Below are 25,869 nucleotides of genomic sequence, written 5' to 3' on the forward strand. Positions count from 1 at the left end.
CCACGAAACCCCGCCCACTTGCATCAATCTAAGCATGAGCAGAAATAAAGGGCTGGCTGTCACAGGCCACTATCAGCACAGTGTTTAGTATGTTTCGGAGGTCAACATGGGAAAATAAGGTTATAATACAATACTAGATAGCGTCTTGTTGGTAAGGCTGTATGTTTATTGTGCTTATTATGACGCGTGGCTTTATAGATTTTAAATGTAGCGTTATTTTAAAGGCAGAACCACTTGTGATGAATGTTAGCAGGATGTGATATTGTATAATAAATTAATTTTGCGTTTTGCTGCAGTTATATATTATTGATGTGTGATATCAAAACTCATTAATTAGATAAATTCGCATGTATGTGTGCATGAATTGACAGCCCGTTTCAAGTTCATTCCATTTGATTCAGTAATATGACCGCTTCTCTGCTCTAGACTCGCACTTTCAGTAAAGATACCGATTGTAGTTAATTCTAGATAAATAATGCTACGTTGAAGCATTAATTGTCCTTTATGATATTCCTTACATGGCCTCGTCTGGTTGCCAAGTCTAAAAGCAGAAGCGATCAAAACGTTTTTAGGTCGAGTCTTTTCAGTGAATCAGTTGAGTCGGTTTGTAGATTCGGTCTGAAGAATTCGAGTTAATTGTTGAACCAGTTCTTTTAAACGAACTGTTCAAAAGAACCGATTCGCGGAAATGACTCAGATTTTCCACCGCTACTTGTTTGCAGCGTTTGTCCTTTAAGTTATAATACAACCGCGCCCTCTTCAGGTTGCAGTTCGTGGTGTTGTCTGCGTGTCTGAACCGGAAGCAGCGATCGGATGTCGTCATGGGAAGCAAAGTGAGTGGCAAGATGGCAGCTGCCAGTCGGGTCGTGCAGGTAAACACTCGCTTCTGCTTGTACACTGAGTGTTTTGCTGTGACAGTTAGTTCATATGGGTGCAGTGTTGAAACGATGATCACTGATATGCTTAGAGCTCTTGAGTGTTTTTATTTCACTAAAACGCACCGATTTCCCTGGTTTCACAGTTGCCCTTGTGAGCAAACCAAGTATCTTCTCTGTATATTTCTTACCTGTAAACCACAATGCCATCTCAAGAGCACATTAAGCATTGAGTAGAGTAAATACAATAAAATGTAGTCTCTAAATATTCAGAATATGCCTAAGTTTTTATGGTTGTTCAGTCTTTTAAGTGAGGCATAGGACTTGGTTTCAATTCACCTTTCCCAAATTTAAAGCCTTAAAACATCTTCAATCAGAGCAGAAGGTCTTAAATTCCTAATCATGGCTTTAAATGATGAATATATTGCAAAAATGTCTTTGAGTATTTAGTCGGGGTTTCTCAAACGAAACTCCACATCTTTAAATCAAGATACACTTAGGCTACTTAGAAAATCGTTTTTACTTTAAGTTGTTGTTTTTTTGGAGCTCACTAGCAGATATTTGTTCTTTATTTTGATCAAATTCACTGAAAACAAGACGTTGGGGAAAGGGCTTAAAAAGATCTTAAACAACTCTTAAATAAAGGTTCAAAAGTCTTAAATGTATCTTCCTCAAGAAACCTTGTAGACAAGTCACTTGTGCACAACTGTCTTGTTTTACTGTTCTCATTAGATTTATTCATTTGCAGGTTGTGCGACCTCATGCACCTTTAATTAAATTTCCAGATCGGAAGGGCGTCCCTAGGCCAAACGGTCAGTAACAAGCCCATATGTTGCTGTCATTGAATTTAGCTTATCCATTATTTTTATTTGTTTAATACATTAGAGGTTTTAGTCTCCAAAATGCAAAATAATAGAAAGTACAGTAAAATGAAGACAACAAAAAATAATTTTTTTAATCATGGTAGCAAACACTAAAGCTGGCTCACCACTGCTTTGTTGGTAACATTTTCCATGTGCTCTATTTCCAGTACAAGAGGCAATGAAGGTGCTTGCAGCCAGTCTCCCACAGATCTCCCCATCCGCACCTCCACCTACAGCATCAATATCACCTCCACCCAGACCACCGGGACCTGTCAGCCGACTGCCTGGCACCCCTGACAACATTGATGTAGTTAGAGATCTCCCTCAGAAATACCGCAGAAGAACCCTTGCGTTAGATGAAATGGACTACATCCAGGTTAGTGTTCACTTTCATTTGAAATGACAGTAAAGAACATTTTAGGTTTTTAATGAAATACTCTGTAAACCTGTTCTGACGCTAAAGAGACAAAATTATGAATGCTAACAATAGTAAACAAAAATGAACATGGACAAACCACTGATATTTTTTGTTTTGTTTTTTATTTTTCTTCTTTCAGCGTGGTGGGCCAGAGTGACTGTTGTCTGGTCCGGTTCATTCAATCAGATTCTACCTGTCAAGATCAGTTGCCTGACCTTTTTTTTTTTTTTTCCTTTCAGTATAAGGAGGAGTTCATAATGTCATACAGCAAACCAAACTAATTAAATTAGTTTTATTGTACATGCACATTATTTGACCGCTGTAAAGCCTGTTTGGTTGTTTAATTATTTAGGTGCTCTGTATTTACATTAAAATGCAGAGATCTTTGCCGCCTTATTCTTCAGTCCATCTGTTATTTAATGCGTTTTACTTGCTACACTAGCCAGCACCTCTACTGACCATCATGAGCAGAGTTTATGAATTTCCTCTGGATTAAGAGAAAAGCACTGATCTGAGTGCCAGCATATTCTGCACGTCTAAACAAAATGGATCACTATGAGTATTGTGAAACCAAACAATTAAAATATTTACTAATTTTTGAAAGCTTGTGTTGCCAGTTTTTCCTTTTTTTTTTTTTTTTTCTTCTTGCTTTTAGCCATAACCATTTGTCTTTTACTTAATACTGGAGTGGAATGTCATGTTATTTTCAGTCAAATTACCACACATTTGTTTCCAGAGCTTTTATTTCTGGAGCTTTTTACACCAAGTAATAAAGTACAACAAAAATACAAAATAATGAAAAACCAAACAAAAAGCAATACAATTATATGTACATATTTTATAAACAATAGAGATATCTGAATAATTCTGTAATTAATTATGATTGTCTGTATATATGGATATACATTTATAGGATTTGTTGGTTTTATTCACAAATTTTTACCACTGTCCTCCCCTCCGCTGTTGAATGCAAAAACCTCTATTTAATAATTCTTTTAAAATTCTAAATTAAATATATAAAACACACACACACCCAAATCCACTGAGGACAATTTACCAAACTTCTCTCAATATTTTTAAGCTGTAAAATGTTTAATTCTATAGGTCAAAACAACCTGTACATTCTGTTATTTTAGTTTGTCTTTAAATTGAAACAATCTGCAAATATTTGGGGATAAATGTACTTCAGCAACTCTGAAATTCACTGCGTCATTTATAAAAAGTACTAATACATAATAGTAGGAGCACAGACACTTAAAAGTATGAAAATAAAAACTTTTTATATGAGCACCAAGTACTACATTTGTTTTATGTTGAGCATGATAAAGTTCTCTGCTGGATGTACAGATACTGAAAACATTCTGAACAAAAAACTGACAGAGATAAACTCTTTGTAGTGCTTTCTAACCCCTGTCAAGGAATAATGGCATCTACGGATCCATTTTGATCATTGTCTGTATTCGCAGCTACTAACATGTACTTCTCTATGTATTAATGTAGATGCACAAGATTTTCAACTCAACTTATAATTGCAACTGCAGTGCATTCAATAGAAAATAGACTCTTCACATTACTAATAGCAGCCGTTAAGTATCAGGAGTAAGAATCACGGTCAACAAATTAAACTCCTCAGTCTACTGAGCAAAGAGATGAACAAATGAGTTTAAATGGGCGTGTCCACAAATTATTTCCATTTCTACCATTTTCCAAAAAAAAAAGAAAATGCTGTGGTATATTTTTTTGGCAAATGACCACCATCAGCACGCATCTTTTTGACGTCTCTTACTGCAGTAAACAAAAAAAATGAAAATAAGCTATGAATATTGTAAGACTTAGAAGTACAACAATCTATACATATCTACATATTATTGCCATAAGACCGTTTTTTCAGCATTCTGCATTACCCTAATCAAAGTCAGGGCTTTTAGTATACAAATTATTCTATGGTAAATTGTTTTAAAATGCAAATAGCAGGAAGGACTCCAGCTCAGAGGCAGTATCGGTTTTGATACAGTGCGGCAAGCTGACTGCTTTTTGGCAATTAATATTAATCAGCTTGAAATATGTCAAAAGGATCAACAAGAGTCCAATCTGCTTCATGCATACAATATACAAAAATGGTAAAGAACTTAAGACAGTAAGCTTAACATAAAGAGAGGTAAAGAGTGATTAACAATTAGCTCAATTAACATTCAGGTGTTTTCACTACCCCAGGCAGCTACAAAATATACATAATGCATAGCTGAAAATAAAAATAACACTGGTTTAATCGGTACTAAAGCGCCTGCAGTTTAGAACACCAGCAGAAGTTACTGATGATTTGTAAAAAAAATTAAATAAAAAATAACTTGCGAAAGTAATGAGTAGCATTTAAATAGCTTCATAAGCTCAAAGGGGAATCATAAACATCACTTCTCACAGTCTAATATTTATACACAACTAATGATAATACTGTCAAGTGCAGATGACTGCCCTATAGAGCCAAACTGTCTAATATAATGATATTGAAGCTTACATTATTATTTGAGTGCCAAATCTTGGGCAAAAAGAAAACTAGGGGACTGGAAAATCTACATTTTTTTACAGTGCGCAGTTGAGAAAGATTTAATCTGTGTTCATTTCAGTCATGCTAAAATATAAAAGGGGGTTAAAAATAGGAGAAAAAGCATCAAACCCCCCCAAAAAACGAGTTATTAAATGTTCGGATTACCACAATAAACACCAACCAATAACGAGATCCAAAACCTCATTTGGATAATAAAAAACATGGATATCTCAAGGATTCCTTAAAAAAAAAAATTGAGGCCAAAACATCTTAGCAACTAGAAGTGCTCCTTGTTTAAACAAAAATCTTTTGCTCCAAAGAAATCACTATTTTCAATTACAAAGCCAGTTTCCTGATATACAAAATGCTACATTTCCCAAGGCTTAGTCTATCTTGGGTGGTGTAAACACTGAAAAAAGTACCAAGTTTTGAAACATACACACATACATGAAAAATCCTAAAACATCATCAAAGAAAAATGCAGTTTCGGTGGCAGCGACGACTTTGTGAGACAGTAAAACTTAAAGATGCAGGTGTCGGGATGAGTACAGTAAGAGACCACGGCTCTCTGCTCCAGCATTTAGGTTTAACTGTATATCACCGAAAACAAAAAGGATATTAAATATCTGAAGGACCAGAAAAATAAATGGCTATTTAAACTCTTGAGAAATCAAGATTTCTTAGCTCTGTACAATAAAGACATCACTGATGTCATATTACAAAAACAAAAAAAATTAAAATAACGACCAAAAGTATATTCATATATATATATATAGATTTTTTTTTTTTAATTTAAAAAAGAACTAATAGTCAGTGAGCGGATAAATGCGTGTCTGGATGGCAGAGGGGAGTCAGTCGGACTGAAGTGCAGTGTGTTGGTGGTGTCGTGAATGAGAGCCGAGAAAACCGTTAGTTTCGCTGCTCCCTATGCTGCTGAAGTCTGTGACCGACACCGCCATTGTAGCGCCTGTAATGCGATGTGCGCGTCTGCCCTCAAAGTCCAGGTTAGTAACAGACACGTCATTGATGAAGGACTCCGAAAGGCCCATCTTGAGCCTCTTGGAGGGCCGTTCGCAGTCTTTGGTGCTGCACATGCTGATCTGGCCCAGGTCTGAGCGGTAGAAGCCCGAATCCAGCATGTTGAGGCAGCCGCTGTCTCCGTTTGTAGCGTAGCTGAGCTGATCATCATGGTTCAGGGCTCCTCGGTGTAAACTCTCCAGAGGGGGGAAGTACGGGGAGTCTAAACAGCTTATGTCTCCTGGACCATTGCACACAGTTGCTACGCTGTTACTAATGGCTGCAAGAACAAAAAGGGGGAAAGAAAGCAATTTTGCCATATGTTTGAGGAAAAACAGGGATGTATGATAAAGAAAATCTTGCTGATATTCATTAAAAGTGTTTTGGTAAATGAATCTTTACATTTTTAGTGAAATGAAGATTAAATTTAGTTAATTAAATGAAGAGCCCACCCTCCCGAAAATGAACATTTGTTGAAAATGTACTCACCCTCAGGCCATGTAGATGAGTGTTTCTTCATCAAAATTTAGCATCACATCTTTTGCTTTCCAATGGATGCCGTCAGAATGAAAGTCCAAACGGCTAATAAAAACATTACGCTAATCCAACACTTCTTCCGGCTAACTCCAGTCCTCTCACATCAAAATCCACCAACGTATTTGATTGTTTTACACTGTTTTCACTTGTAAAGGGAGCTTGATCTATGCTGGAGAAAACACTATTATGGCTAGAGGATTCATCTGAAGTTAAAAACATGATGGATCAGTTTCTTACAAACACAGCTTTTCACTTCACAAGAAGTTAATTGATGGACTGGAGTCATGTGGATTATTGTGATGTTTTTATCAGCTGTTTGGACTCTCATTCTGACGGCACCCATTCACTGCAGAGAATTCATTGTTGAGTAAGTGATGTAATGCTAAATTTCTCCAAATCTGTTCTGATTAAGAAACAAATTCATCTACATCTTGGATGGCCTGAGGATGAGTACATTTTCAGCAAATTTTCATTTGCTGAAGGTTCAAAATAGGTTTTATCTTTATTAGAATTAGAATATACCATACTATAATTAGAATTATATAAGGTTCTATCTATATTCAAACTGAACACTTTTCATGTATAAGCAATTCATTAAAAGAACTGGGCTGCTTACGATGCTTTTAGGAAATGCTGCCCAGGTTCTGAAGAATCATTTCTTCATGAATCTAGACTACTGGGGCAGCTGAGCTCACCTGTGAGGTCACTGGCAGTGATGGAGTTGAGCAGTCCGAGCTGTTGCTCTGCCGATGCCTCCATCCGTCCCCCAGCTCCTGCTGAACACACCGATGACGAGCTGTCCACCGCCAGACCCTCCGCCTCATCCACCAGTCTGTCCATCAGGTCTCTGAAGAGGAAGACAACACAGTTGAGCCCAACACTTTAATTTACACACAGGCACAAGGGCCGGTAATTACACAACCCAGTACTTACGTCACACCCGGGTAACAACTGTACTTCTTTTTGCCAAATCGGTTCTGTTGAGCAAAGTAATCAAAACGTTCGGACTTTTTCCACATATAATAAAAAGCCACACATTCTGCTACAGTCCGGGTCTGAACCTGAAAAGAAAAAAAGAAAAGACAATGAGAATACAGACTTTCACAAGACAAAGAAGATAAAGGTGAAGTGTGTAACGTTACTTGCCTTGTGTTTCTGAATAAGATGGAAGTTTTTCTCATAAATCTGCAGCGCATGTTCAAAGTTTCTACATTCATCCTCTGACCACGGTGGGGATTCTTCTATCAGAACAACATAAAGAGGTGTGAACATTTATGCCATTACAGGTACAAAAGATTTCAAGCTGGTTATTGCTGAACAGCCTACCTTTCAAAGTCTTCACATTACTGCGGTATCGCGTCAGTGACTCACGGGTGTCGTAATTACATTTCAAAAGCTCAAACAAGGCCTAGAAAGGAGGTCAAAGAAAAAAATGCAATTAAAACCATAGCAGCAGCTCTCACACGGGCAAAAGATTTTTACATTAATTATATTGATTAATGAGAGTATTTGGAGAGCACAGACCTGTTCGTTATCTCGTATGTGTTCACATGTGTAATTTTCTGTACTGTCGTCTGTAGACTGTGACAGCGCTTCTCTGAGGTAGTCTTTCACTTTACACTCTGACAGTACGTCAGGACACCACAGCAGCTGATCTTCCTCCTCGTACACTTTAAACAACACATATTAAAAATGGTCATTTACAGTGATTGCAATCAGTTTAAAGTTAATTACAGATATTTTCAGTTTAAAGTCACACTCACCTTTTTCATCATCATTATAGTGGCTGAGCCCCACTGGAACTTCTGCTTGATACTGAGATCCGACCATTATTTCCTGTTTTTTAAAGTAAAAACAATTAATAATACACCTTAATAAGTCATTTCATTTTTTTTTTTTTTTTTTTAAATCCTTTTAATCAGCAAGGATGCATTAAATTGATCAAAAGTGACAGTAAAGACCTTCATAATGTACAAAAGATTTCTGAAGGAGGAAGTTCTTTAGCACCAAATCAGCATATTAGTATAATATCTGACGGGTCATGTGACACTGAAGACTGCTGGAAATTACATTTTAAAATAGTTATTTTATTAATATAATATTTAATAATATTACTGTTTTACTTAGTTTTGAGCAAGAAAATGCAACCTCGTTGAGCATAAGAGACTTCTTTCAAAAAAATAAAACTTATCAACCCAAGTTTTTGAACAGTAGTGTATTAGTGTATTATAAAAATCTACATGTAATAAGGGAATGTCAAAAATCAATGTAAGAATAACGAGACTAACCTTTCTAGAATCTTCACTACTTACACCGTCCTCCTCCCCTTCAGATTCTTTATCACCATCATATGTTGCGTTCGCTAGAAAAAGAAATGAAAAGTTCAATTCCTTAAATACATTTGCACATACCTTTAAAAAGTAGGAAAACATGCTTAAATGGGTTATATTACAGTTACTTTACATATTACATTACTTTTTCCCTGCAGTCTACCTATAAAGTTTAAGTTTACTGTGCAAAAAGATAAATGTAATTATTATGACCACTTTTCAGTTTCCATGTGGAAATGTTTCGAAATAAGTTTATAATAAATGAAAATGATTAAAACCTCCGATGTTCAGAAAGTAAACATGAATAGTTCAATATGTAAAATCACATAAACTGTACTAGTAAAAGAGTGTAACGAGTCTCCTCACATCTGAGTGTTCTAGGGAAGAAGTCTGTGGCCTCGTGGGAGGTAACAGAAGGGGTCAGGTCATCAGCAGAGGACTGGGTCTCCTCCTCATAATCTCCTGACAAGAGATCTTTCGCTATCTCCTCCTGCAACAGAACACCATTAGTGATTTTATCTTATAATTTTTGTTGACAACTTCCCCTGCCACTGAACCAAAATCATGTCAATTACCTTATCCAGGGTCATGTCAGGCAGATCATCAGCTAGTTCAACAGAGGAACTGTCCATGCTAGATCCCGCCCCCGTACTGACTGACTCCTCATAACGATACAGAGCCAACAACTCCTCGATTGGCATGTTCCCCTCCTATCCAAATTTAAAAAAAAAAGAAATGTGTCACAAAGCAGAAATGTTGCCCTTATTATCCAGAGGTTGTAACACGATGCATGCAGTTTTTAATGAGGAAATAGTGGGTTGTTATGAATGCACGTTACCCTCTCCAGGTCTGACAATTCTGCACTGAAATTCTTCTCTCCCTCCACAAGCTCTTCCTCCTCCAAAGTTCTCTCATCGTCATACTCATGAATTAACATCTCAGCTGTTGGATCAAAGTCATGATCCTCTGAGGACAATGAGCCAACTGGGGGGAAAAAAATTTTATTGACTGATTTTAGTTAATGGAACACGATAGAAAATTAAAAAAATATGCTAAACAACCAATAGTATTAAAAATTATCTAATCTCTTGTGTTAATTTTTTTTAAGTATTTTTCAGAACATTTTTGAGTAAATATTGTGTAAAATAAATGTTCACTTCATGCCAATATTTTGCACATTTTATTGTATATAATTACATTTTCGTATATCCTTATATGAATCAGTATTGTCTATTGAAAAAAATACAGTTTGGTCAACTATTATTTGTAATACTACTAAGATAATAATAATAATAGTAATAACAACAATAATGATACACTAAAAAAATAAATAAAATAAGGCCTACCAGGGCTCGAACTCCCAAAGGAAGCCTGTGCAGACAGATGTAAAGAAAAAAAATAAAAGAAAGAAAAAGGGGTGGAAAAATAGGTTATCATATTATGCAAAATACATTACAGTGCAATGATGAGAATTAGAAAACATATAAAACCGAATTAATATTCAATTTTACATCGTTTGCGTGCCAACCTTAAAAGTAAAACCCATGGCAGTAAATGTACATCAATGTAAATAGAAGCATGTGTCCCTTTTAAATACTGTCCTCATAAAAATTAATAACGCTTAACTACTTATTAATACATCAAAACTACATTAATGACACAAACCATACAGCTATCATCTCTATACGAATGCTGTCATGCTCTCTAAACACTGTAAAAACCCATCGACTCGCACCATAAACAAACCTTTCCTGCAAGTTAATAGCCAACATGCATGTTAACACAATATGTTAAAAACAGGACGAAGCCTAAAAAAATCAAATGCGTCATGAAAAAGACATTTGTATCGAGTAATGTATTTATTACAGGCGACGATTTCTCGTTTGTTTTTTTTCCTGTGAGCTAACGGGGATGAGATTCAGAGGCCTTTCCGATCCCGATAGATCACTCTTCATTTAAACCGGTTTACTATCGTCGGTTTCACACAATTATTACTATAATCCCCAGCGTATATATATCAGGATCTATTTTACGCATATATACAAACGAAAACCACCACTATCGCAGTAAATCGTTAAAGAGACTGATTTAAAATCGAATACTTTTTCCAGCTATCCAGCTTACCTCCGCCATATTGGTGTCTTTGGCCTCATAGGTTGGCTGTGATTCAGTACCCGGATGCACACAGGGGGCCAATGACAGACGAAGAACTTTTGGCACACTTTTCAAACAGGTTTACAGCAAACCGGGTTTTAGATTTTGACCTCACATTAGTCTGTATGGGTTATACTTGATTATTAGCTTTGAGATTTACATATGTGTATATTTACATACAAGTTTGTAATACACATTCGCATTTATGCAAACCCCCAGACTGCATCATAAATAATAGCCTAGGTAAGGATAAAATTAATTATATATAAGTTATGAAGAAAAATAACCATACTAGTAAAGATGCAAACAACTTAAACAGAAGTCATAATGCAAAATGCATAATGCAAAGCTCATCATAATGCTAAGCAAATTAGCATTACAATATGTTTATATGCAATAATAGTTACACATTAATGTATGGGCTACACCCAGCTAACAAATATGTTATGAGAACGTTTTGTTTTAATGTTAATGTTTCCATTAAATTACGAAAACCTTTCTGAATATTGTCTGAACGCTTAAAATGTCCAGGTTTCTAAATGTTTAAAAAAATATATGTATTCTTTTTTATTTATTTTTTTTTCTTGGTTATGCAAACGTTTTCATAACGTTTTTTTGTTTGTTTGTTTTGGAAACATTATGGGAACTTTTGAATGTTTTTCTCAAAGTTCTGAAACTAGTAACTTTAGTAACACTTTAAAAACATTAGACGGATGTCCGACTGAAACGTTTCAGTAAAAAAAAAAAAAAAGTTCAATAACTTTTTTTACTGAAACGTTTTGTGAATATTTTGAGCACAACTTTGAATGAATTAACAGGGCGTTTTGTTTCGCTGGGTGGAGCTCTATACAATACAAATGTTTCAAAGAAGCTTTGCAGTAATAAAGGGGAAAATAACAGTGTTGCAAAATACATAAATTATTAAACAAATTCAGTTTCAGATGTGAAGCTCTACGGAGGACAATAGTGTAATTTTTTTTTAGTTCAATAACAGTTTCAATGTTGCAGTTCATCAGTTATGTAACAAACATACAAATGGTTTTAAGGAATTATATGTATAGTTTCGTGTGTCGATTACAGTTTTTCTCAATTGCTAACACACTATAACTTATTCCTTTGGCCCAATTTTCCAAACCAACAGTTCTCAAAACAAAGACACGTTTCTCAAAACTTTTACAGTTTTTTTCAACTGCTTACACACAAAATCTTTACTTGTCACACAATTTCTGAAACCTCTCACTCAAAGTGCAAAACTACACACCAAATCTCCAAAACCATAAGCTATTTCTCAGCCTTTGACTCAGTTTTCAATTGCATAAAACACTTTTTTCAAAACACTAGACTCAATTCTCTACCTAAAACACAAAAATCTAACAGGAAGTGACTTGCTTTCCTTTTCCAAACACAATCAAAATGCTACACTTATTCACCAGGTCACACACTCCTCACGTGCAAACACTAATTGCTTAACTGATCACTAACCAATCACTACTTTACTGTAGTATAGGCCTATAAATAGGTCAAAGGTCAGAATACCTGTTTTGAACAATGAATGCCAACAATGGACAGAGAGCAAGAGGAGTAGGAGGAAAAGGAGTAGGACGAGGACGAGGGCAAAGGCAAAGGCAAAGGCAAAGAAGAGAAGGAACGAGAGCCATCTCTGATGAGATTAGGGCAACACTTGTTGATCATGTGATCAACCACGGTTTGACCATGAGAGAGGCCAACTTGAGTCGATTTACAGTGGCGTCCATAATTCGAACCTTCAGAAATGAGAACAGGTATGCAACTATCTAATGACTATATTAGCATTACAGTAATGTACAGTAAAATACGTATGACTGCATAGTATTGCATAAAAATTTGTAACTCTAAGCCATCCATTTACTGCACTGCATTGAATGAATGAGGTTGGTTATCATGCTGTACTACATTTTTTTTGTAAATTGTTAGTTTTCACCAGGCTGTTCTGGTCCAAAACTGGTTTGCCACCCATCCACAATTTGTAGTTTTGTACGTACCCCCATATTCACCTTTTCTAAATCCCATAGAGGAATTCTTCTCAGCCTGGCACTGGAAAGTGTATGATCGCCAACCCTATGCCCGCATGGCGCTTCTCCAGGCAATGGAAGACGCATGTGGGGACATAGAGGTTGCCTCTGTCCAAGGTTGGATACGCCATGCTAGGAGATACTTCCCTCGATGTTTGGCAAGAGAAAATGTATCTAGTGATGTGGACGCAGTATTGTGGCCAGACCCAGCCACAAGAGAAGATATGAAGCTCTTCCATTCATGTAGATATAATCCTATGAAAGACCAAAGAGCTTTAGATTTAGAACAACAGTGTTGACATGGTATATCCAAACATTTACTATTATGAAAGAAGTGTTTGCCATTTGATGCAAATGCTTCATTCTGACATGTGTTTATGGCATTTTGAATGCAGTGTAACATTTTGAAGGAGATGTGAGGCATTTTGCATTTTGTGTGTGCAGTTTTGGGTATTGTGTGTAGAGTTCTGAAAAAAGGTGACATCATTTTGAAAACGTGTGTAAGCAGTTGAAAAAAAACTGTAAACAAGTTGTGATTGCTTTGGTACATTCATGCAACTGATTGTTTGTGGTTTCCTACATTATCAGTTGCAAATGTCATGTTGCTCAATGTATTATATAGTTCTCTGTGCAAGTCAAACCACTAGTAAAAGTGTAACTGTGAATTCGATCCAGTCTCTTTCAATCAATATCACACATACAGTAGTATAAATTTGTACTTTTGAAATGGATATATGGCATACATAAGAAGTGCAGCCTTCTACATTTCAATACAGTAACTGTCATCCAAACTGTTGTCATAGTTTACATCAGGTAATACTAAAATTTAGCATTTTGTGTGTGCAGTTCTTGGATTTGTGTGTAAAGTTTTGAAAAAGAGAGGCAAAGTTTTGAAAATGTGTGTAAGCAGTTGAAAAAAAAACTGTAACACATTCCACCTGCTTTCACACATGCTCCAATTTGCTCAGTGTTTTCTGCAAAACTCTACACAATAACAGCATCATTTTGCAAAGGTTTAACCATGTTCTCATTTAGAAAACACAAATACACAATATAACTAGCCTACCTCAAGAATCACAAAATGAACACAAATAGCACTTATTTATCCATGTGTGAACTTTCAGTAGCAAAACTGATGACACGGCAGTCAGAATCTCAGGATGATATGAACAAGAGCACAGGTGGTTATGTGTTTTGGAAAATGAATCCTGGTAGTGGGAGACAAAGAGGAATAGGATGAGGTCAAAGGTCATTTGTTCCTGATGAAATGTAAAGCACTATAGTTGAGCATGTTCTTGTGCATGGAATGAGCATACTGTAATTACAGTTACAGTACATAGTAGCAGTACTTCAGATGAGAGAACTTTCACTATTCTTTGTACAGTAAATACTGTAGCACACACCCTCAAACTCGTAACTGTTGAATTGATTTGTAGCCAAGTACTTTTTACATGTATTTGTGCAGAACTGAGAGTCGACTGTCTAGGGGAGGCAGAGAAAGTCTTTTCTCAGAAGACTAAGAAACTGTTATAGTATAACAAATAAGGATATTACCAATACTGTAATGCAACTTGGCAGAGGATGCTGTATTTATTTATTTACAGTATTTATTTATTTATTGCTGTACAGAAACTGACAGGATATTCAAATGTGTGTTTACTGTATATTCAGTTGTTTGGTTTTTGTACTTTTCTCTTCTAGTGCTTCTCATCCACTGTAGGATAACTTTACAGTAGCGTAATGAAAGTAAACTTTTCTTAAAGTTTATTGGTAAATTTCACTGTATCTGCACAACAGTGTTTTGAATTGTGATCTCACTAGTGTTCTATAGTGTATTTGACAGCTTTGTGTGACATCTGAGGCCAAAGATTAGATTCTGACAAAAGATAATATGTTTTTGACTAAAATGTTTGACTTTGACCTGGAAGTTTGAAGTTTGCACAAGTTGGTGTGTAGTTTTGAGATTGTGTTCATAGTTGTGAGAAAATGGTGAATTGTGTGTTAGCAATCGAGAAAAACTGTGATTCAAGAAATACAATCATAATGGCCTTTAAATGATCACACATTACAGTTTTTCTCAGTCGCTTTGGTGCATTTCTCGAATCATCCTTAGTATTTGCAAAGAAGTATATGCATTTCTCAAAACAATTCATACAAACAGCACCCCACAATGGATTTCCTGCAAAAGCCTGTAACTTACTCAAAATCTTTAGTTCATCTCTCAAAAGTATGTATTTATGTCAATGAACATATCAGTGCCATCAAAATGAAAAGTCCTTGTGTCATTGTTCACAAACAAGATAGTCAAAATGCTTAGTCATGTTGTCAATATATAATCATGTTGTGCACTCTGTTACAGTTTTTCTCAGTCGTTTTGGTGCATTTTTCAGATCAGAAATGACATTTTCAAAACAAATTGTTCAACCTCCACATCATCTAGTCACTTGTGCACATCATATAAAAGCAGTTTCTCATACTTTTGAACAAGTTTCGATTGCTTTGGTACATTCTTGTAACTGATTACATTTGTGAAATAAGGGACACTATTGTGGACCATGTTGTCAATCATGGCCTTACAATGGCTGAAGGGTGCAGCTAAACTTTGGGAGATAGCCCAAACAGTCTCTTTCAATCAAAATCCCACATTCAGTAATGTGTAAATTTGTACTTTTGAAAGGATATATGGCATACATAAGAAGCAAAGCCTTCTGCATTCCAGTAACTGTCATCCAAACTGTTGCCATAGTTCACATCAGGTAATACTAACAGAGTGCACTCTTATATTGACAACATGACTAAGCATTTTGACTCTCTTGTTTGTGAACAATGACACAAGGCCTTTTCATTCTGATGGCACTGATATGTTCATTGACATAAATACTTACTTTTGAGAGATGAACTAAATGTTTTGAGTAAGTTACAGGCTTTTGCAGGAAATCCATTGTGTGGTGCTGTTTGCACAAATTGTTTTGAGAAATGCACATACTTCTTTGCAAATATTAAGGACGATTCGAGAAATGCACCAAAGCGACTGAGAAAAACTGTAGTATTACCTGATGTAAACTATGGAAACAGTTTGGATGACAGTTTCTGTATTGAAATGCAGAAGGCTGCGCTTCTTATGCATGCCATATATCCTTTCAAATGTACAAATTTACACATTACTGTATGTGGGATATTGATTGAAATAGACGGTTTCAAAATGTTTGAATAAATGAGGATATGGATGATCTCCCAATATTTAGCTGCACCCTTCAGCCATTGTAAGGCCATGATTGACAACATAGTCCACAACAGTGGCCCTTATTTCATCTGATACATGCCTCTGTTCTTGGCCTCTTCCTCTGTTTTGCCTCTGTACCCTTCCACCACGCATCCTTACTCCTCTTCTTCCTCTCGGCTGTTGACCCTGTTTGTTTTCTAGATGTTCATCCACTGTCAGAATTTGTAACTCTTGTGTTGTCCTCTGTCTATATGCTTTCCAATCGAAGGTTCATGGGATGCACCTTAGAGCTATTTCAGAGAACTGGTTCATAATTGGTTGATCTATATTCTCCTCATTAGTGAAAGTCTACAAAAAGTCTAATAGAAATGTGTAGAAAATATGCTTGACAGTTTATGACAACTAGATCAACCATTTTGCATTTAATGACTCATACGATGAACACTGGATGTTTTGAGGGGTAAGACTATAGCACAGAGAACTGTATAATACATTGAGCAACATGATATTAGCAACTGAAAATGTAGGAAACCGTAGACAAATGTACATAATCAGTTGCATGAATGTACCAAAGCAATCACAATTTGTTCAAAAGAATGAGAAACTGCTTTTATGATGTGCACAAGTGACTAGATGATGTGGAGGTTGAACAAGCAGTTTTGAGAATTTCATTTCTGATCTGAGAAATGCACTAAAGCGACTGAGAAAACCTGTAATAGATCTCTGATGACATCCAACAAGAATGAACATTCCACAATATATGATGCCAGTCCTCCAAATTCAATTATGCTCATGAATATGCTGTCCAGCAATGCTAGCAACCTCCAAGCAATTACTACATCCCTTTAAAACAAATTTCTTTCCAAGCATTCAACCACATAAGACTGTTTTGAACTTCCAGCCAAAGCTTTGTCAAGTTTGACTTTTTTTATTTAATTAAAACTTAAAGACCATTAAGTAACTGAAGAGAAAATAAACAATTTTATGTCAGTTAGTTGCCAAGGCATAAACAACAATAATTTACAGCAGTGAGCCTATATCATTATCTAGGTCTCACAGTTGCATTATTCCACAAGGTGGCAGTAGTAGCCCACACTCTGCAAACCAAGGCACTTATTTCATGTTTTCATGTTATATTTGATATGTTCTACCAGAAGAGAAGCAGTTATGCATTTATTTGTTTGACAGTTCACTCTTTTCCAGTTTCTTCAGCCACCTAAACTGTAGAATTCTGTTGACAACTAAAATATTTACAAACGTTTGTCATCTGTTTAAAAATGGCACAGCTTCTGTTTCTATACCTTTGTAGTACTGCTTTAAAATCACTGCCTTTATAATTCCTTTCTGCCAGGTTGTCTGTGATTACTCGGACCTCAGTTCACAGGAACTGACTTGATATGTTTGTCTGTTCTGCAATGACGTCAGTCCCAGACTGTAGTAGCACAAGGTCATGCATATTTAATACAGATTTACGGTTCGGTTGAGCATGACATTGACTGCTAAAATCACATTCCTATAATAGTGTGAATTAAAGCATTATTACATGTAAAGTAGTTTATACCTGCTCTTTAATGAAAGGATACTGGTAAATTTATTCAACTTGACTGATTTCTCTTTCAACCCAGTCATAATTATACTAATATAGTTTTTATCATTATTTTTTTATTCAGTCAAATTGAAATGCCGTAAGCTTTCAAATGTTTTCATTTTTTAAGTACATTTCTGAATATTATTTAAAACATTCACTGGAGCAATTTACATACAAATTATCCTTAAATACAGATTATAATCTTGAAATTTAAAATTAGTAAATCATCTGTACCAAAGTTTTTATGCCTGCCAAGTGTCCCATATATCTACATAAAACAACTGACAAGGACAGAAAAATTATACTCAAACCCCTTGCAGGGTATCTCAGCTTGAAATATAACAATGTGATTTTGCTTCAGACATGCTAAATATAGACCATGCCCTCCCTTATCCGTGAGAAACAGGAGGTCTTTATTTTAGCAACACGTTCCTCTCACCGGGTTTAGACACTAATTGCTAGTTTTTGTGCACATTTCCTCTCTCAGTATTTGTTTATATTGTGCACTGGCATATAAGCACCACTATCATTTTAAGCAGAAAATATAAAAGAACTTTACCCTGTTGAAAAGACCAACATAAATTTCATGGCGGTCTAGGCTACTTTGAGGGTTAATGGTGTTTTGGTACTGGTCTAGCTGGTGGACCAACATGGCCAAGTTGTCTTTCTTTGGTCAATCAATTTGGTTTTCTGTCTTTGACATTCTGCAGCCATTACTGAAATCTATAGTAAGGATTCTTTGATGAACAGAAGAAAAGCATTTATTTGAAATCTTATCTTTCAATTTAACATGCGTTGATTACTTAAAAATGTATGAGCATTTAAAGCACACCGAGCTGGGTGTTGGTTACATTTTACACCATTGTGCTGGACTCTGTTCCTTGTGGAAGCTAGGAAGTCCTGCTGCAATGTTTCACACTGACCTGAGCTTGAACCCCACCGTCTCAGGACACCTTGTCCTGCTTTTGATGACCCCTGGAGCAAGGAAATGCAGAAAGACCCCCGCCTCAGCTGAGGTTATCATCACACATGTCAAAGTGTCACATCTGTTCTGTCAGGCTCTCCGGTAAGGCTACACCAGCCCCTTTATATTTTAATGCTTTATAAAAAAAAATACAATGTGTTTGTCACAAAAGTTGTATACTAATGTATATACACACATCACTAATATACAGGTGCATCTCAATAAATTAGAATGTTGTGGAAAAGTTCATTTATTTCAGTAATTCAACTCAAATTGTGAAACTCGTGTATTAAATAAATTCAATGCACACAGACTGAAGTAGTTTAAGTCTTTGGTTCTTTTAATTGTGATGATTTTGGCTCACATTTAACAAAAACCCACCAATTCACTATCTCAACAAATTAGAATTCACGAGTTCACACTTACATATAATAAACTGAGTAAAGGTTATGCGTATTTGGCGTGCTGTCCAGGGAGAGGGGTCCGAGCTGAAGGCTGAAGGTGAGGAGTAGGGGTGGTGGAGGGATGCTGAAAGACTAGAGCTGATGGAGGTAAGACTGCTTTGATTATTTATAGGGTTCTCTCGAGCTGATTGGATAGATGGTGTGATTACTGATGATGAATTGGCTGTGTTAATTATCTGCGCGTGCTCCTCCCGAAATTTGTTAATAAATCACTACTTCATAAGACCAATAAAAAAAAAACATTTTTATTGAATTGTTGGCCTTCTGGAAAGTATGTTCATTTACTGTATATGTACTCAATACTTGGTAGGGGCTCCTTTTGCTTTAATTACTGCCTCAATTCGTGGCATGGAGGTGATCAGTTTGTGGCACTGCTGAGGTGGTATGGAAGCCCAGGTTTCTTTGACAGTGGCCTTCAGCTCATCTGCATTTTTTGGTCTCTTGTTTCTCATTTTCCTCTTGACAATACCCCATAGATTCTCTATGGGGTTCAGGTCTGGTGAGTTTGCTGGCCAGTCAAGCACACCAACACCATGGTCATTTAACCAACTTTTGGTGCTTTTGGCAGTGTGGGCAGGTGCCAAATCCTGCTGGAAAATGAAATCAGCATCTTTAAAAAGCTGGTCAGCAGAAGGAAGCATGAAGTGCTCCAAAATTTCTTGGTAAACAGGTGCAGTGACTTTGGTTTTCAAAAAACACAATGGACCAACACCAGCAGATGACATTGCACCCCAAATCATCACAGACTGTGGAAACTTAGCACTGGACTTCAAGCAACTTGGGCTATGAGCTTCTCCACCCTTCCTCCAGACTCTAGGACCTTGGTTTCCAAGTGAAATACAAAACTTGCTCTCATCTGAAAAGAGGACTTTGGACCACTGGGCAACAGTCCAGTTCTTCTTCTCCTTAGCCCAGGTAAGACGCCTCTGACGTTGTCTGTGGTTCAGGAGTAGCTTAACAAGAGGAATACGACAACTGTAGCCAAATTCCTTGACACGTCTGTGTGTGGTGGCTCTTGATGCCTTGACCCCAGCCTCAGTCCATTGCAGGTGTTTTGAGTTGATTAGCTGATTGGCATGTCACCATATTCTAATTTGTTGAGATAGTGAATTGGTGGGTTTTTGTTAAATGTGAGCCAAAATCATCACAATTAAAAGAACCAAAGACTTAAACTACTTTGTGTGCATTGAATTGATTTAATACACGAGTTTCACAATTTGAGTTGAATTACTGAAATAAATGAACTTTTCCACAACATTCTACATTCCACAAACATTAACTTACGTGAATGAAAAGCAATAATCAGCAATATGCGTTCTCAAAAAATAACTTTTTAATTTGAATTTTTCAATATCTGTTGACACAAATGACTTTATTCAAATGTTTTATTGATGCAACATGGCACAGAGTTGTTAAAAAATAAATGCGTAGTGACATTATTGCTTGATAACGTCAGGAGCCGATGAATCGGCTTTTTTAAACCGGTTCAATGAGCCGAACTGTTAGAAAGAACCGGTTCGCGGAAATGAATCGGACTTTGCATCACTAGTATATATATATATATATATATATATATATATATATATATATATATATATATATATATATATATATATATATATATATATATATATATATATATATATATATATATATATTTATATATATATTTATATTATATTATAGACATCATATTAGACACCATATTGAATTTAAACAACAGTGCAACCCATTGAATTCAATATTGCAATCAATAGTGCAACATTCAATCCAATATTGTATTATCCTGACTAAGTCTATTACGATTATTAGAACTTTATAGTTATATCGTTCTTGGTCTGAACGGCCTATAACTCATTCCACATTTGCTATAGCATGAATCATATCTCAGTCAGATTATTGAGCATATGTTCTATTACTATTCTAAGCAAACAAACTTAGATTTTCAGATGGCAATTGATAAAACGGAATAAATCCCATAGACTGCAAGATGAAGGCTATCAGATCTTTATGTACCAAAACAAACATCATAAATACATTGGGATCTTTTGACTTTGCCCAACAAGAGCTAGCATCTACATCATCCAGAAATCATGGTGGCAATGTAATCTAGTTCAATATGTTTTCAGTCATGCATATCCATTCCTGTGGTATAACATTAGCAGCAGATGAAAGGAAGTGAGGTTTCAATTGTACAATTTTACTGCACTTTCTAGTGACAAGATGACGCAACGATGATTTGTAGTCCTAACACTCAGCAGTCTGAGCTTAAAATAGGGTCTGCCTCACAGCGTGAAAACATCAACAGATTGTCACTTACTTCCTGTTTGACAGTTTCCCATCCCTTATCTTCCCAAAGCTGTCTAAATTCATTTTGTTGATAAATGCAGCAGTGGCCCAGATAGAGCTTTTGTGTGACCATTTTGCCCCTAGATAACGCTTACAAACAAAATAAGTCCCATGCAACCCCAAAAATATCTCAATAATAGATAGATAGATAGATAGATAGATAGATAGATAGATAGATAGATAGATAGATAGATAGATAGATAGATAGATAGATAGATAGATAGATAGATAGATAGATAGATAGATAGATAGATAGATAGAAACACTCTTTGGAAACACTTTATTTTGATAGTCCACTTTAGACATTCTACTAACAGTAAGTAACTTTGCAACTACAGGTCAACTAGCAGTTATTAGAGTATTAGTAGATTGTCTGCTTAATATCTTCTAACACTTTACTTTGAAGGGCCCACAGCATAGAACATACTGACTATAAGAATCTTTGCAACTTATTTGACTAACCCTAACCCTAACCTAACAGTCCACTCTGAGAGTTAGTGGACATGTAGTTGCAAATGAATGAGAATTAGTTGACATGTAAATTACTTATAGTTAGTAGAATGTCTAAAGTGGACTATCAAAATAAAGTGTAACCCTCTTTTTTGCTTTGCTTTTGCTATTTTGCATTGACGTCCTCTCTTTGGACTCCTTTGGACTTGTCACATGGGGGAACTTCCTCCAGGTTTCCGTTCCTCTGTTTCCAGGATCACTGAGGAAGGATGCCACACATATCCTCTGCAGATGCTTCCAGCTTCCTTTACTCCCTATAAGCCCAACTGAGAGTTGAGTGTGTGCATTTGTGCGCAAATACAGAATAAAAGCAACTCCCACTTCCTGTTATCAATGCACAAACAACTCCTACAACACAAATGCATCCTTATACATTTTCCAGAATCCAATTAGGCAAATGTAGCTATTCAACTGTAAAAGCCTATTAACCGTATGCCTTTCCATTTAGCATTACCTTTTTAAAAGGCATGTGGTAATTCATGTAATTCAGTGATGTAGAGCTATTCAGTCTTGATGTCAATTTGCAGCCCACCAAGAAGGATAATTCACCACGGCTTCCCCAGAATTACTAATGGGTTTTAGAATAGCATTTTGGTTTATTTATAAAATAATGTGTGCGGTTAATTTAGCATGATGAAAATTTTGTTCTCTTAGAAATTCTGCACATTTTTAAATGTTTTTGAATTATGCTCACCAAGACCGCATTTCTTTGGTCAAGATACAGATATAAGGTGAAATATTATTTTAAATGATTACAATTTTATAATATTTAATGCAACTATGTTCTATTTTAATATATTTTAAAATGTAATTTATTTCAGTGATGACAAAGCTGAATTTTCAGCAGTCCTCAGTGTAACATAATCCTTCAGAAATCAGTCTAATATGCTGATTTGGTGCTCAAAAATATGTCTTATTATTATCAATATTCTAAACAGCTGTGCTGTTATTATATTTTTGTGGAAACTGTGATCCCTTTTCCCCCACATTAACCATTCTTTGATTAACAGGAAGTTCAAATGAATAGCAATTATTCATAATAAAAAAACTCTTAAAAATATTATAAATCTCTTAAAACATTATAAACTTCACTTTTGATCAATTCAATGCAAAATCTACATCAGCTTTAAAATTCACTTTTATAGTATGACTGTAATTTATGTTAAAAGTGATTTTAACCAATTTAACTAATTAAAAAAAAAAAAAATACAACTAAAACATAGGAGGAAACCAATGGCTTGAAACTGTTAAATGAGTATAAGGACTGTAGGGTGAGCCTCCCATTAAAACCTGTCCTGGACCCTGTAAATTTGTAATGTAGCAAAAGTAGTTCAGACTTCGTGAAGAAGTTGAGGAAGAGTGAAGGACAGTTGAGGGTTACCAGGTTTCTCGTCTGATTCACGGGAACATCAGAGAGAATGTGGGCTGGTGAATCTCCCTGCTGTATCCATAGAGATCAGATCCCTCATAAAGCCCAAGTTTGCAATGCTGGCCTGCGGTCTCCTGTGTCCGCACTGCTTCTCTAAGCCAGGCCTTTATGAATCACTCCACTGCAAGCTATAGCTGGGAAATTCACATCTTGATGAACTGTGAGTATACTTGTGCTGCAGTGTAGGTGTAGGAATGCCTATTTGTACATGTTGTGCCAGTTTAAGTAATTTTAATGCTGTGAGAGTTAGAAATGTATCCCCAGATATCTGAATTAAGGCAAGGTTAATTCAAGGTAAGCCTGTTTAAAGAAATAGTTCACTCCAAATTTCTTTTGATAATTTGAAGAATGTGTCACTGAACAAAATTAGGCAGCAACAGATAGACAGAACAATATAATGATAGATAGAACAATAGAATGGTGGACGGACGGATGGATGGATAGAACGATAAAACAAAGTATGGATGAATAGACAAATCGATAAATAGATGGAACAGCAGACAGAACGATAGAACAAGACAGACAGACAGACAGACAGACAGATAGATAGAGATAGATAGATAGAGATAGATAGATAGACATAGATAGATAGATAGATAGATAGATAGATAGATAGATAGATAGATAGATAGATAGATAGATAGATAGATAGATAGATAGATAGATAGATAGATAGACAGACAGACATGCTTGGTGAATTTTATGTTTTGCCATGCTAAAACCATTTGAGGTTTAAATAAACACTGTTTGGAATGTTAATAATGTGTCTCTGTCTGTCATTGAAGTTATGTATTTATTGTAATGACCTTGAAAAGTGGATTCAGCATTGGGGGAAAATGAGGATATTTTTACTCAAGAATAATACATTTATAGCATATTGCTTATGTGTTTCAAAGACACTCATAATTCATTTGTAATGTACTTGTGATACAAAAAAAGTACACTTTAATATCACTAATCAAGCATGTAATTAGGCATATACTTAAAGTGTACTAACTATACTAAAGTTGTTCAAATTTAGCATATAAAAGTACACTAAATACACTTAAAGTTATACTTTACTATAATTTAATTACAACTAAAATAGACTTAGTACAAAAAATAGTTCCAAAATAGCACACTTCAAGTTAACTAATCATTAACACACTTGAAGTACACTGACAATTAGTCTGGCTGCATGTATACTTAACTTTTTTTTTATTTTTCACTAAGGCAGATATACAGATAGTCATTTTCTGAAGAATTACCTCTTTTAATTTAGTTTGAGATAAAATCTTCAAAACATTCAAAACATTTCTAAAGATCAGCCATCTGTGTTCCTGGTGTGACCTCACTTATGTGGGAATGTCCTGAGAAAGCACCATGCAGGAAAGTGTGACTGAAATGAAACTGTGCGCACACTGGATAGTCATCATCACTTTCCGAGCGCAAACGGGGAAGCCGTTAATGCACTGATGTCATCTCATCATGCGAGCTTGTTGTCTTGCATATATTTACTGGATTGTGTTGAAACGAGAAGACAACATGTCTAGCTGAGATGTTTATGACAAAAGTTCAATATCCGCTGAAGATTTCCAATTAACTGACTGAAGATCACAGCAAAGAGCGCAAAGATTCTCTTTCCTTTGATCAGCAGTTCTGCAGTTAAGCTGATGCCCAAAATGGGTAATAAAAAATGACTCTTACACTCATGCCACAATCTATGGCATCACAGGTATGTTCTTCCAGGCACAGCCGTGAATTACAATGACTCTTTTGACAAGCCAGTACATGGAATGTAACTTAACTTGATTAAGAGTAGTTTGCAATCCATCAGATGAGTTTACTGTAACCTCAAACAATGCATTGATACAGCTGAATTATAAGTAGCCTACCAGCAATGCAGACAGAAACTAGCATGAGTGTTTTTCATTCTTCAGATCATCGCGATTCCATTCATTTTCTATTTGACAGAGGTATTCGGTAAACTCTTTTTGTTCTGTCCGCTTCCGTTTCAGCTGAAATACCTAAAATTTAAGTTTGATGTGTTGTACAGCAGGAATGTACAGTAGATCTTGTTAAATCCAATTAGTGCATTTTATAATGCTACAAGTATATTGAGTGCAGAACATTGTATTTTGTAGACTTCTGTGCATGCCTGATTTTTTATATTACCTGATAAAAAACATTAAAAACCAAATTCATGCAGCTTTCATTCGGCTGTTGTGCAAAGTAGGAAGGCAAACTAGGATGTTACTGTTGTCTCAAGCGTTCAATGCGTTTCAATGTGAGGTCGAACAATAGGTGAGGTCACCCCTTCGAGGCAATGTTCTGAGTGTGCTGGGAAAAGAAGGGCAGGCCGTGGTGAGACCTCCTGACTATCCAGCATGACCGGTTGCTTCAGCAAACAATGATGTGAAATGGAAAAGGGGAAAACAGGATTCAGAGTTTGGGAACTCCCTTTGCCTGCAATTACAACACGTTTATCTGGGTTAGAGTCCTTTGGTGGGAAAAAACAATGACACCAGATCACAGCAGGCCATATTCAGTGTTTATCACAGGTTTATCATGGG

General features: G+C 35.9%; 2 protein-coding genes across 5 annotated transcripts; one reads left to right on the forward strand and one right to left on the reverse strand.

Annotated features, from left to right (window-relative positions):
• Positions 1-11: 11 nt before the first annotated feature.
• mrps36 (mitochondrial ribosomal protein S36) lies at positions 12-2,762 on the forward strand. Of its 2 annotated transcripts, none has more exons than XM_058784408.1 (5): positions 12-151; positions 723-872; positions 1,624-1,687; positions 1,906-2,114; positions 2,296-2,762. In XM_058784408.1, exons 2-5 carry the CDS (start codon positions 822-824, stop codon positions 2,311-2,313), a joined length of 342 nt encoding a protein of 113 aa, XP_058640391.1. In that variant the 5' UTR covers positions 12-151; positions 723-821; the 3' UTR covers positions 2,314-2,762. The 2 variants fall into 2 exon arrangements, with proteins under 2 accessions (XP_058640391.1, XP_058640390.1); XM_058784407.1 differs by having other exon boundaries at positions 14-151; positions 764-872.
• A 118-nt stretch (positions 2,763-2,880) lies between these two features.
• On the reverse strand, positions 2,881-10,810 carry mier3b (mesoderm induction early response 1, family member 3 b). Of its 3 annotated transcripts, none has more exons than XM_058784403.1 (13): positions 10,710-10,810; positions 9,932-9,956; positions 9,424-9,569; positions 9,161-9,295; positions 8,952-9,075; positions 8,544-8,617; positions 8,019-8,091; positions 7,780-7,925; positions 7,582-7,663; positions 7,402-7,496; positions 7,189-7,316; positions 6,951-7,102; positions 2,881-5,998 (listed from the first exon to the last, which is right to left on the reverse strand). In XM_058784403.1, the coding sequence occupies exons 1-13, from the start codon at positions 10,716-10,718 to the stop codon at positions 5,553-5,555; spliced, it is 1,635 nt and encodes a 544-aa protein (XP_058640386.1). In that variant the 5' UTR covers positions 10,719-10,810; the 3' UTR covers positions 2,881-5,552. The 3 variants fall into 3 exon arrangements, with proteins under 3 accessions (XP_058640386.1, XP_058640387.1, XP_058640385.1); XM_058784404.1 differs by lacking the exon at positions 10,710-10,810 and adding an exon at positions 10,452-10,696; XM_058784402.1 differs by lacking the exon at positions 10,710-10,810 and adding an exon at positions 10,114-10,146.
• Positions 10,811-25,869: the final 15,059 nt, after the last annotated feature.

Source organism: Onychostoma macrolepis, chromosome 08 (assembly GCF_012432095.1).
Source record: "Onychostoma macrolepis isolate SWU-2019 chromosome 08, ASM1243209v1, whole genome shotgun sequence".
Taxonomy (NCBI): Eukaryota; Metazoa; Chordata; class Actinopteri; order Cypriniformes; family Cyprinidae; genus Onychostoma; species Onychostoma macrolepis.